This window comes from Artibeus jamaicensis, unplaced genomic scaffold (genome assembly GCF_021234435.1).
Source record: "Artibeus jamaicensis isolate MK-2021 breed Jamaican fruit bat unplaced genomic scaffold, CSHL_Jam_final contig_490, whole genome shotgun sequence".
In the NCBI taxonomy this organism is placed as follows: domain Eukaryota; kingdom Metazoa; phylum Chordata; class Mammalia; order Chiroptera; family Phyllostomidae; genus Artibeus; species Artibeus jamaicensis.
The window spans coordinates 7953047-7966593 of record NW_026521861.1 but is presented as its reverse complement, the minus strand read 5'-3'; the positions used below and the strand labels follow the sequence as shown (position 1 = coordinate 7966593).

At 36.5% G+C, this 13547-nt stretch overlaps 1 protein-coding gene across 3 annotated transcripts in view; it reads right to left on the bottom strand.

The window, feature by feature from the left end:
- Nucleotides 1-13547, bottom strand: part of MXI1 (MAX interactor 1, dimerization protein) — a 77898-nt gene that overhangs the window by 45895 nt on the left and 18456 nt on the right. For all 3 annotated transcript variants that reach the window (XM_037165596.2, XM_037165599.2, XM_037165597.2), the window contains exon 2: nt 12545-12677. In XM_037165596.2, coding sequence (XP_037021491.1) covers nt 12545-12677 — 133 coding nt within the window. The remainder of the gene's footprint in view (nt 1-12544; nt 12678-13547) is intronic.

Genomic DNA, 13547 nt, shown 5'->3' with positions numbered 1-13547 from the left:
AGGAAAATCCTGAATTTAAATATTAACTCTCTTACACTGTGTAACTCTGGAAAAATTCTAACTTCTCTGATTAACAGTTTTTTCATTTGTAAAACTGGAATAAAATCACATGCCTTGGCTGGGTTACTGTGAGAATTAAGAGAAAAATATGTAAAAGCATCCAGCATGTAGTTAGTACTTGGTAAATATTAGCCACTGCAAATATTCTTATTATTTTAAATAGGTATTATTATCCCACGTGGGACAAATTGAGAGGTTCTGAGTAATACCTGGAATTAGCCTGGAAATAAACAACCATAATGATGGAAAATGAAACTGAAAGAGAAGATTGGTATTTTCATTATTTAGCCAGCTATGAAGGCAGTACAAGATTTAGAGTATGACCAAAAGATGCCTAACCGTATGTACACAGAGAAAATAATAATCCTTATAGTGCTGGCACCACATGAGTAACTGAACTGATCACACACTAGCACATTCAGAAACAACTCTGCTCTTCTGAGCCTATGTGTCCAACCAAGCCCTTCCAATAATGTGCCACTGAAATATCCAGTTACGATCATTTCCCTGTAAGATTTAGATGTTCTGAATAATCCGTCTAGTTTACCCACTCTTCTTCTGCAAATAAAATACAACTCTGAGAGCAAACACTAACAAACTTTCTTTCAGACAGTGTCTTTCTTTCCTTACTCTGAATGCTTCAAAGGGCAGAGAAAGAGACATTTCTACCATATTATCATGGAATCACAGGTGATTATTTTCACCAACAACATTCCTCTAAGAGAGACATACTAGCACATTCCCTATTTGACTGGGAGTCATTAATCTAAATCAGATCCATGACTTTTCATTGACTACAACACAGCTACAATATATAAACTTTTAATTCTTTCAGATGCAGTTTGGTGGCAGCCAATGTAAAGAAGCATGGAGTTGAAACTTTACAAAATAGTTAAGAGTACTGCTACCATGGAAGGAAAATAAAAGCTCCCATTCCTGGAATTAACATTCACTTCTAGGAAAAGAAAAGACCTTTATTTTTGTTGAATTAATGAGCCAACTCTCTATTCATTAACTTTTTGTTTCACTTACTTCCTAATCCTAAAGTGCCTAATGGATGCGGTCCTCCACAAAATGAAAAGCACACATTTTGTGAAGCTAAATGAGTATCTCCTGAGTTCTAAAGCTTTTACTTCATATATACATACTCAAAAAGCAAGAAAAGCAGAAAACTTCACCTACATTAAAGAAAGGGTCTGTGACATATATACCTGAAGGTTAAAAATAGGAGAATAGTAAAACTTCTATTTAAATGTATTGTTCATCCAAAACTTTATCATGTATTTATAAAATATTAGTACAGTAATACTAATAATGTATATAATGTATATAATTATAAATATATATATACATATATTGGAAATACAAAATATTTTTCACTGCTAGTAGTATAATAGTCAATAAAGTTTGAAGAACACTGTAACAGAAGAAAATCACACTTATTGCTAGTAAAGTAATTCTTTCAAAAAGGTAGTTCTGTACATATTTCTATCAAAAGTACATATTTCTAAACTGAATTTATTGGAATGACATCGGTACACAAAACCATACAGGTTTCAGGTGTACAACTCAATAAAAATGTATGCACACTGTATTGTGAGCCTATTGCCCCAAAGTCTCTTTCTGCCCCCAATCACCCCTTTGTCCACCTCCACCTAGCCCCAACACCCCTTTCCCTCTGGCTACCACCAAAAGGTATACATTTTTAAAAAATCATCAAAGACAGTAAAACCTGAATATTGCAGACTTTTAGAAAAAAAGCAAAAGAAATTTATTGATTCATTTTTAAAAATGTTTACTGATTTTAGAAAAAGAAGAAGGGAGAAAAAAGAAACATCAATATGAGAGGAATACCGATCAGTTGCCTCCCACTGACAGGGGTATTAAACCCACTGACAGGGGTATCAAACCCACAACCTAGGTATGTGTCCTGACTGGGAATCCAAACCTCACCTTTTGTGTGTGGAACAACTCTCCAACCAAGCCTGACAGGCCAGGGTGAAATTTATTGCTTCTTCAACAATGACAAAAACACATCACTACTACAATAACTAAGACCACCCCCCCCCTGCAAAATAAACAAGTGCCTAATAGGATGCATAACAAAAACTACAATCAATAAATTTTTCCTTAAAACTTCCATATCAAAGCTGAATATATGCATACCTTACAAGTAAACATTTCCACTTACATGCATATACCAAACTAATATATGCATATATGTTCACTAAAAGACATGCAAAAGAATGCTCACTTTTTTCACTAGCCCAAACTAAAATAACTCAATATCTAACAACAGTAGAATAAACTGTGAAATATTCATATAATGTAATACTGTAAGCACTGAGAATGAATTATAATGCAATAACATGGATGAATCTTCATAATTTCAAAATAATGTTGAATGGAAGGCAGACACAAAAATACATACTGTGTAACTACATTCATATAAAGTCCAAAACTGACAAAATTAAGTTATGGTATCAAAAGTCAGAATAGTGGTTACCTCAGGGAGGGGGAAGCAGTGACCAAAAAGAGTCAAGAGAAGGATTTCTAAGAAGAGTATGTAATATTTTATTTCTTCACCTTTGTGAAAACTCATCAAGCTATACACTTAAGATTTGTGCTCTTTTCCATATGCACATTTTCAATAAACAGAAAAAAATGAAATTACATAGAAACTGAATTCTGTAAAAATCAATTCATTTTCAATTATAGCAAACACCCTAATTTAAGTCTCTGAGACAAGTCCTTTGGTAAACTACATAAATATCCCTAAGTTATACACTTTGTAAAGTACAATTTTCAATACGTTTGTAAGTACAAAAGTTATACAGAGTAAGTTTTCTAAGCACAATGGAATTAAACTAGAAATCAATAACAATAACATAACTAGAAAAAAATCACCATTTGGAAGATGTGTCACAAATCAAAAGATGAATTGCAGAGAAATTAGAAAATATCCTGAACTGAAAAATAATAAAAACATATCAAAATTTATTGGATATAGCTAAATTAGTGCTTACAGAAAAATGTTTAGCTTTAAATCCTTATGTTAATGGAGGGGGGAGCCCAAAACCAATTATCAGAGATTCCACCTTTAGAAGCTAGAAAAAGAAACAAACTGAACCAAAAGAGGAGGAGCAATGATTCTCAACTAAGGGCTATTTTGCGCACCAGAATACATTTGGTTATGTCTAGAGACATTTTTGGTTAGCACAACTAGGTAGATACTGCTGGCATTTTGTAAGAAGCCAGCAATGCTTGTAAACATCTTATGATCAAAATAAAATTATATGGCTCCAAATGTCAATACTGCTAAGGATGAAACACTCTGAAGTAGAGGAAAGAAACAGTAACACTGAGAACAGGAGTGAATAAAACAGATAACAGGAAACAACAGAGAATACCAATAAAGCTACAAGCTGATTTTAAAAACATCAGTAGAAATGGATACTTCTAAGACTGATGAAGAAAAAAACAAAAATTAATAATATATACAAAAATAACTAATATCAAGAGTGAAAGGGCACATCACTACAGACCCTACACACATTAAAGAGATAGAGAATATTATGAACAACTTTATTCCAATAAATTCAACAACTTTTATGAAACGGACAAATTCTTTAAAAATACAAGTTGTTAAAACTGACTCAAGAAGAAATCAAAACCTTTAATAGACCTGTATCTATTAAAGAAATTAAATTCAAAATCAAAAACCTTCCCATAAAGAAAACTCCAGACCCAGAATTCTTCATTGGTAAATTTTACCAAGCTTTTAGGAATAAGTAATACCAATCTTACAGAAAAATCTTTCAAAAAAATAGAGGGAATATTTCCCAGCTCATTTTGAGGCCAGTATTATTATTACCCTGATACCAAAAACTTGACAAACAAATTACATTGGAAACACACACACACACACACACACACACACACATGCACATACGGAAAATACTATCTTTCATGAATGTAGACATAAAAATTCTTAACAAAGCCCTGGCCAGGTAGCTCAGTTGGTTATAGCATTGTCTTGATACTCCAAGGTTGTGGGTTCAATTCCCAATCAAGACATATACAAGAAACCAACAAATGCATAAACAAGTGGAACAACAAATCAGTGTTTCTCTTTCTCCCTTCCTCTCCCTCTCTCTAAAATCAATTTTTAAAACAAACATAAAAATAGTAAAGATGAAAAACTTAAAAAAATGTTTCTCTCTCCCTTCCTCTCTTGCTATAAAATCAATCAATAAATTTAAAAGAGAGAAAAAAGAGCAAGCAGGAGCCTTGTCAAGGGAAGTACATCACACAAAAAAGTTATTCTCAGAGGAAGGTGAGGTTGGCAGGATAGCTGAATTTCCTTGCTCTGGGACCAGCAGGAAAGTGGAGATGCAGTCTTTCAACTGGCTACACTCCCCACCTACTAATTTATTTCAAGTGCTAAAGGAATCATTGCTTAATACCCATTCATTACACCTTTAGTTCTTTTTCGCATTAGTCATATATTTAAGACTCTTCATTATCTTACTGCGATAAATAAAAAGTCAAGATTTTCTTTTAAACGATTTTACTAAGGTATAATTTAAATACTACAAAATTCACCCATATTCAGTGTATAGTTCAATGAGCGTCAGCAAATTCATACGGTTGTGTAGCCTTTACAAAAATCCAGTTTTAGAACACTTCTGTTGTCCCAAAAGTTCTGTCATGTGCATCTGCAGGCAATTTCCACTCCCACTCCCTAGCCCACCACTGGTCTGCTTCCTATCTCTACACTTTTTGCCTTTTTTATAAATTTCATATAATGAAGTCATATAATATATACTCTTATGTATCCACCTTTGTTTACACAATGTTTTTGTGGTTCATCCATTTTGTTATATGCATGAGTAGTTTGTTTCTTTTTATTGCTAGGTAGTATTCCATTATATAAAATATACAGTACTATATTTTATCTATTCATTCATGAGCTGAGGGACATTTCAGTTTCAAAAGCTGTTTCCAGCTTTTGGTGATTATGAATAACGCTATGACCATTCACATTCAAGTCTTTTTGTGGGCATTCTAATTCATGTTTACCCCAAGAATCTAGGTGGACAAACACACAAAGGTATCTGTACAAAGATGTTCACAGTAGCCCTGTTTGGAGTGAAAAAAAATCTAAAAATAATTTAAGTGGCATCAATGGATGACTGACTTAACAATTTATGGCACGTACATGAAATAAAATATCATGCTATAATTTAAAATTAACAAATGTGTATGAATAGGAAAAACCGTTCATGATAAGTAAAAGCAAGATTGTAAAACGTTCGACTCTAAGATCCCTCATAGGATCCTCTATTTTCCCTGTATTAAGCTCATCACAATTTGAAGTATCTTTATGTTTACTTGATAAAATGTGTTTCCTTTATTAGACGGTAATAAAAGTCATGCACATACACATATACATGCAGAGGAAGAAAAATAGTATGCTAATATTTTAAAATGTAGGAAGCCAAAATGAATAATAAAAAATGATCTACCAAAAAAAAGCGAGCTCAAATTACATCAGCATTATTGCCCTAATGGGGTCTAGACATATTATTTTGTCAAATAATATCATCAAACCTATTTGATTATAGTAATATCTGGAAAACTGCCTTCACTTAAGAAATGACGTAAGAGCCATGATTCTTTGAATCATGCTATATCCAAAAGGAGGCAATGCTATTTCATTTGTAAAGGGAAATTTAGAAGAGAATGCTGTCTTCAGGTCAACAGTCTTGCCTAGTTCGAATGGAACATATATTGCTTAAAATCCAGCTTGTAAATGGTGGTTTATATCACCTCAGCCACCACCTACAGTTATCACACTTGGGCAAATCACTTACCATCTCTAGGCCACATGCGTTTTAACCATAAAATGAGTAATAATATCTTACATTCATAAAACAGAGAACTATACCAGATGAAATTTTGAGTTCCCTTTCTATGTTTGTGATCTTCCACATAATATATTTAATATTCTGGCAAATGGCCTCTTGTCAAATAGGAACAGAAGCAGTTATCCTACTGACTTACAAGGCATGATCATTTAAGTCTCCTTCGAAAGATACCCCGACAGAGAAATATATCCTTAAGAACCCCAGCAACAGCAAACTTAGGCTTCAGAGAAGCATTTAATGGAAAGTATGAGTATGTTTAGAGTGATGTGTATATATACAATTCATGAGAACTTTTCATTTAAGTTCAATTTTAGTGGAAGACAGACTATCACAGAATGTATCACACAGGATGTTTTAATCACTCAACATTTGGAAAATACTGAAGAACAATAGTAACATCACTAAGAGCTTAACTGCTACTAATCTTCACATTTGTCCTAAAACTATGGTAGTTTTCTGTTGGACAAAGACCCAGAAACTATTTCTTAATATATAGAAAATTTGAAAAACATACAATAGTTGAAAGAAACTTCACAAAAATAAGTCTTTATCAAATTATTCTGTGAATAGGTACAACATGTTTAAAAATAAAAACAAGATACTACAACAAATTAAATACAGAAGCACAAATAAAATCCAACTATCTTCTATTAAGCCAGACATTAAATGTACTCATAAAAATGCAAAAAAGAGAGAGAATAAAAGCAGAGGATATGACAAATCTCAAATTACTTTCAGTGGGGAAAAAATCCTCTGTAACTATCCTAGAAAAAGACTTCACTGCCATCCCCCCAAAAATTAATAACCCATAAATAAGACAGCCAAAAAAGACATAAAGCTATAAATATAACAATGCATTCATTTCCTGCAAGACTAAAACATTTCATTATTCTGTAGCTGAAGAAAAGTCAAACTAATGCCACATAAGCAAAAGGAAAGTTGTTTGGCTTTGTTTTTTAGTGTCCTCAAACTTAGCGGGTAGAACTAAAATACTGCTATTATGTAGTATCCAAAAGATACTAACAAGAAGGAATTTTCATCAGCTTGAAATTCAAACATAAATTGGTACTATTTTCCAGATCGCTTTAAAATAATGCAATTATCATGTATATTTCACAGGCACATACCAGTATTTACTGCCAATATTTGACAGACATATGTTCTTTGCATACACAAATTTTGATATTTTATTTTCATGACATAGAATGACAGTAAGTGTTCTTTAAAATTAATTGTAGCATTCTATAGAACTGGTGGTTTGAAGATTTTTATTCTTCAAATATCACATATTGTTTTCCTTTCCAAATTTATTATCATTAACATCTTTTAGAATACAAAATAATCAATGAGTTTGCCAAAGCCAGTGTTGCATATTCTTCCATCATTTCTCCTTCAAGTCTAATATGGTACTCAGCACAAAAGAGAAAGTGAATCCCAACTTAGAACAGTCTACCTGGAATTTTAAAACCTCCCATTTTTAAGAAACATCTACTGTATACAGTGTACAATGATAGGTCCTGGGAATAAAGCTTTAAGAAGAGATTCAAATTCCTGCCTTCATGGAGTTTTTAGTCCAATAAATGAGATAAGAATTAATCAAACAATCAGATAACTGTATTTCTGCAAGCTATAAGAAGGAAATATAAGGATGCCATGAGGCATGTAAACATCTGATTTACTTTGGCAGATAAAGAAAAGCTGTCCTGATGAAGTTATGGTTGAGCTTAAGAGTTATTAGGCAGAGACAGCTTGGCAAAAGGGGAAGAAAAAATGATTCCCAGCAGAGAGTATATGTAAAGATATGGGAGGAAACATGGTATACTGAAATTGAAAAAAGATTAGCCAATATAATTCATTAGAATTATATTTCAGATAGGAGTGGTTACAAGGATACTAGTTAGGTTATGGCAGTTTTCCAGATGAGAGATGATGGTATCATAGATTAGAAGAGTATTCATGAAGACAGAAGGCAGATTGAAGAAATACTTAGGAGGAAATCAGTGTTACACACTGAAGACACATAGAATAGAGTCAGTAGAATTTTAAAGATGGCAGATCTTGAGATTTTTTTCAGTTGTGAGACAAAACAGTCAAGCAGCTAGGAATTTCAGCTTACCTGATGCTCTGAAACAAGCCAGATAGCATTTGTAGCCAGGTTCTCTAATGGCAGTAATATCTTTGCAAGGATGATTTTAGGAAGTATGCCAGAAGGCCATAACCAAAAATTCAGTGAAGTAGACCATGTATTTAAAAGTAATTATATGAGGTCTGTCCAGAAGGTATCCAGCCATGTAATATGAAAAATAGAGACATTTACTGAAGAAGATACAAGAAACATTGTATACAGGACAACGACACCTCAGTCCCCTTCAAAGTAGGCACCTTGGGACCTCACACGGTTCTCCCAATCACCATCAGCTGCCCCACTGTATTTTCCTGAATCTCTTACCTTTCAACGGTAATTTTAGTTTTGGGAAAAGCTAGAAGTTGCAGGGCACCAAATCTGGGCTGCAAGGGGGGTTGAACGACCTGGGTGATTCAATATTTTGCCAAAAAAACTCTGCACCAGATGTGATGCATGGGTGGGCACAGCTGCCCATAGCTGCAGTCTTCTGAATCATCAGAATAGCTCCCCTGGAAGAATGTTCAAGCTTAATGCAAAATCTGATGCAGATTCGTTGCTCTACTCCCTCAGGCATTTTGAATGTGATGGCCACATAGTACGCATGCGCACTCAATGGCATCTACTGCCCCCACTGACTAGTATAGTGAAGTCATCATTGTTCACACATGCACATTCCAGACCACTCTCCTTGGCTGCCAGGTTACATCAATATCAAGCAAACCATTTTTTAAAAGATTTTATTTATTTTTAGAGGGGAAGGGAAGGAGATAGGGAGAGAAATATCAACGTATGGTTGCCACTCATATGTCCCCTGCTGGGAACTGGCCTACAACCCAGGCATGTGCCCTGACTGGGAACTGAACCCTGATACTCTGGTTTGCAGGCTCCCACTCAATCCACTGAGCTACACCAGCCAGGTCAAGCAAACCATTCTTATTATATTAACAATGGTTGGACTTTTTCTGGACAGACCTTGTATATTGTTGTATATTCCAAACATCAGTTAAAAGGATTCCAAATGATAAAATCACTGGGATTTTCAAGGTACAAGCTTGTAACATCATGCTCTATCACTTTTTTTCTCTCCTTTGTACTTGTGTGAAAATAATATTTCAAGACTTGGGGAAAAGGAAGAATAGGAATTTATAGTATTATCAGTCAAATAGCAACATAAATTTATAAAGTAACATTTTATATCAGGAATATATTATCACACCTGAGAATATTAGGAAAAAGTCAACCAACATTATGTCTTAAAGATTCTACCATACCAAAAAAACAAATGTTACTTTATGACATACAAAACCAATATTCAAAATGCATAACAGGAACAGCAACTTCCACATAGGTAGCTTTTTAATCAGGAAAGTAAGATATATATGTTCATCAAGTCCATTCCTTTCCTCGTTTCAGATGACTAATAAATGAAAAATTTTTACAAGTCGTCTTTCTTTCTGCTTTATGTAACCAGTATAATAAAAATCTCTATTAAATGCAGTAATAGGCTTAAAGCTAACAGAAAGTCTACAGTTTCCCCTTACAAATGGACTATCAACACTATTTTCCAAGTACCCCAGTATTAGAATTTGATCCTTGGCTCCCCTACTTCATGAAACAAATTTATTAAATAGTAAGGAGGAATAATTTCTAGTGTTTCACCTTAACACACTAGTTTTTATCTATAGGTCCCAGCCTAAATCCCACACATGAGTAAACCTTGAGACAATAAATTCTAAAATCTCCCTTTCTACTTATATCCCAATGAAAATTTACCTTCCTTAGTCTTAAGTGGTCCAATGTACATGTAGTTATTTTCCCTTGGGTACTGTAAGAAAATGGCATGCTTGTAGTTCTACAAATTTTCTGATATGCTATGTTAAAACATACAAATAACTAGCACTGTGGCCCCACATACAATAGTAGAATCCTAACAGGAACACTAGAATGAAAGAGAAACAGCACTTAGTCAAAACCACAAGCTGAGCAAAGTATGGGTCAAAAGATCTCAAAGACTCATTAATGACCTGTAACATAATTGGCAAAATCTAGAAATTCACATTTATTTATGGCTCTATAATCTTTGAGTTGTTAATAAAAATGTCACCTCTGCAATGATGGGGTGGTACAGTGAATCACCAATATAGTAACTGATCTCTAAAACTGTCAATAAATCACTGTCATAGAACTTCAGAGAAGAAAGGACTTGGGGAAGTATGTAGTCTTTATTCCCTCATTTTACAAATAAGAATGGTAAGGAACAGAGAGAAAATGTAATCATATACCTGATTTCTAGAAGATAAAAAGACAATAAATACATATAGCATGACAGAACCTAGGTCTGCTGTCCTATCTGGTACTTTTCCCAAGTCTCCAAATTAAAAAAAGACTTTTTATAAATACACACATGGCTTGAAAAACCCATAAATTCCTGAATATACTGCAGGTCTTAATTGTTCATACCTTAACCAGAAAAAACTATCAAGAGCAAGAAAATTTATACTTACATTTTTAAATGCTATGTAACATACTATATAATTTTCATCCCAAACCTACCATACCACGACAAACCCTCTAGGCCCACACATGCAAATAAATATGGCACACTAAGCTTACAGCTAATTATTTTTAAAATTAAGTTTAAAAAATACATAGTCTTAAAGAATAAAAGAAGCCCCTAGAGAAAACATACAGCTTTAAAGATGAATCAAAGAAAAAGGGTGAATCCTAGTTTTGCTTCAGTGCAGAATAAATGCAAAACAGAAAGATCTAACCCTGGCTGGTGTGGCTCAGTGGACTGAGTGCCATCCTGAGAACCAAAGGGTCACAGATTCGATTCCCAGATCAGGGCACATGTCTGGGTTCCACGTCAGGTCCCCTGAAGGGGTACATGAGAGGCAACCACACATTGATGTTTTCCTCTTTCTCCCTCCCTTCCCCTCTGTTTAAAAATAAAAATAAAATCTTTAAAAACAACAACAAAAAAAGATCTAACCTTCTGAGCTCTAAATGTGATCTATAGGAGCTTCAGGTTTTCTGCATCAATTAGGAAGAGCCCCTAGTCCTGCTGCCTTCCTGGGTGACTACCCAACTACCTGTCTGGAGTTTCCCAAAGCTTTCAAGCAAATTTAGTTACCCAGAGGTTGTCCTATCCCTCTCAAAAATGTATGTTTATATTCACTACACAAAACTTTGGGAATCAGGAAAAAAGGTCTCAATTCCTCTCGTCAATGCAAAAGGTAGCATCTGTTGATTTTCTTTTAAAACAAACTTTTGAAAACTTCATAAGATGACTCCTTAGATTTCATTGAAGAGACAGCCAGACACTACCAAAACATTTTTAAAACAGAAATCAACTGTATCTTGAGTATATCCAGATAAATATTTTTTAGGTATCTGTTCTGACTAGAATATAAGCACCTTTCTTTTTTTCTTTATTATTATTTAATATTTTATTTATTTATTTTTAGAGAGAGGGGAAGGGAAGGAGAAACAGAGGGAAAGAAACATCAGTGTGTGACTGTCTCTCACATATTCCCTACTGGGGGACCTGGCCCACAACCCAGGCATGTGCCCTGACTGGGGATTGACCCGGCCGCCCTTTGGTTCACAGACCCACACTCAATCCACTGAGCTATACCAGCCAGGGCTCTTTATTTGTTTTAAAAGCTCCCTTATTACCCTGGCTCATGTGGCTCAGTGAAATGAGTACTGACCTATGAGTGAAGAGTTGTCAATTCCCTGCCCATACATCCCTGGGTTAGGGGCCAGGTCCCCAGTTGGGGCATGCCAGAGGAAGCCAATTGATGTTTCTCCCAGACATCAATGTTTCTCCCTTCCTCCCTTCTTTCCCCTCTCTCTAAAAAATAATAAATTTTGGGGGGGAGGGCTCCCTTAGCAATTCATTCTTATCATTCAATAAAAGGCAAAACTTTCATAGCAGTCTTCCCCTTCATCCTTAAACAACAAACAGATCATACCCACTAACTTCCTGTTTTACCTAATAGTATTTCTGCTCCTTTAACAAAACCCTTAATTCTGCTTTGTATACTTCGTGAGATATTTTTGAATTTTAAAAATTCTTGGATCATCCAAGTTTAAAAGTGGCCCAAGTTACTTCTAGCATGGAGTTGCATGCACAGACACACTACAAAGCCTCTCCACTTACTGTCCATTTAAATCACAGACCTCCCCACTTAACAGTCCCAGCAAGAACTTCTTCGGTTGTCTTTCCAGATTCTATTCCTTCCCTTCCACACAGATTTGGGTTACTCCTAGGCTTCGTTATTTTAAAAGGGCCATTCCCCAGAGGCGGTGGTGAAGGAACCCATTTGGCTTTCAGTGTTGCTCCAGACTTGGTATTAGAGGCACGTCTGCCTGAGCGTGCGCTCCCTCCCTCCACTGTCCTTCCTGAACCTCCCCAACTTGCTACCTGTTGGCAGTGCTGGTGTTGCTGCTCCCACTGCTGTGTTTCTGCGCCCGGCTCAACCTCCGTGGGGGCTTTGAATGCTGCAGCCGGGGGCTCGGCATGGAGGGAAACGTTGAGGCGTAGCCATGTTCACACTCTAAAGAGACAGCAAGAAAAAAAAAAAGATACGGTAAGAGAGATATACCCAAATCCATGGATCCACAAATCCGAAGTCTTCAGAGTAACAGGTTACTAAAACGGAAAAAAAGAGGTCATACTTTTCCACTCTTTTCGGTTGAGTTAGAATAGTCTCCAGTCCTTCCCTGGACACCAATCCTGAGACATTACATGCAGACCCAACCACGCACGCGCCTGAAAGGTGTACGGGTACCTGCTCTAAATCATCTATCCCTCTACGAAATCCTTTTCTCCAAGAATTCTGGACTTAAACACCCTAATTGCTGAGCCCAATGACCACTCACCTCAATATTTCACTCACTCCAAAATTCCCCTTTTCCTTTAACTCTGTGTATTCTGGAGAGCGTCCCCCGAGCCCCACAACTTTCACGTAATTCAATTCGATCACCCCGCCTTGGCAGGACATTTCCCTCCCGACACCACCCTCCCCGGAGTTCCTCCTCCTCGCAGCCTCTCTTCGCACAGCCTCCAGTGTCGTCCCTGAGGGGACCCGAGTCACCGCACCCGGACGCCCGACGGTTCGCTGCCCCACAGTGTGAGCCGCCCGCCCGTCGCATTCCCCTCCCGTGCCCCCATCTTCTCCTCTCCGGTCCCCCGCCGTCCTCACGCTCGGCCCCTCCCGCCCGCACACACACCTGCGTGCACCTCCCCCCACAAACGCACGCGCGGCCACCCTTACACGTGCTCCCCTATTCGCCCGCGCACCTCCCTCACACACGCACGCTCCTCCTCACAGGTGCGCCCCCACTCCCGAAGCAACCGTCCTCACACTCGCGGGCACCTCACATACGCCCCCTCACACGCACGCCCTCCTCACACGCGCACACCC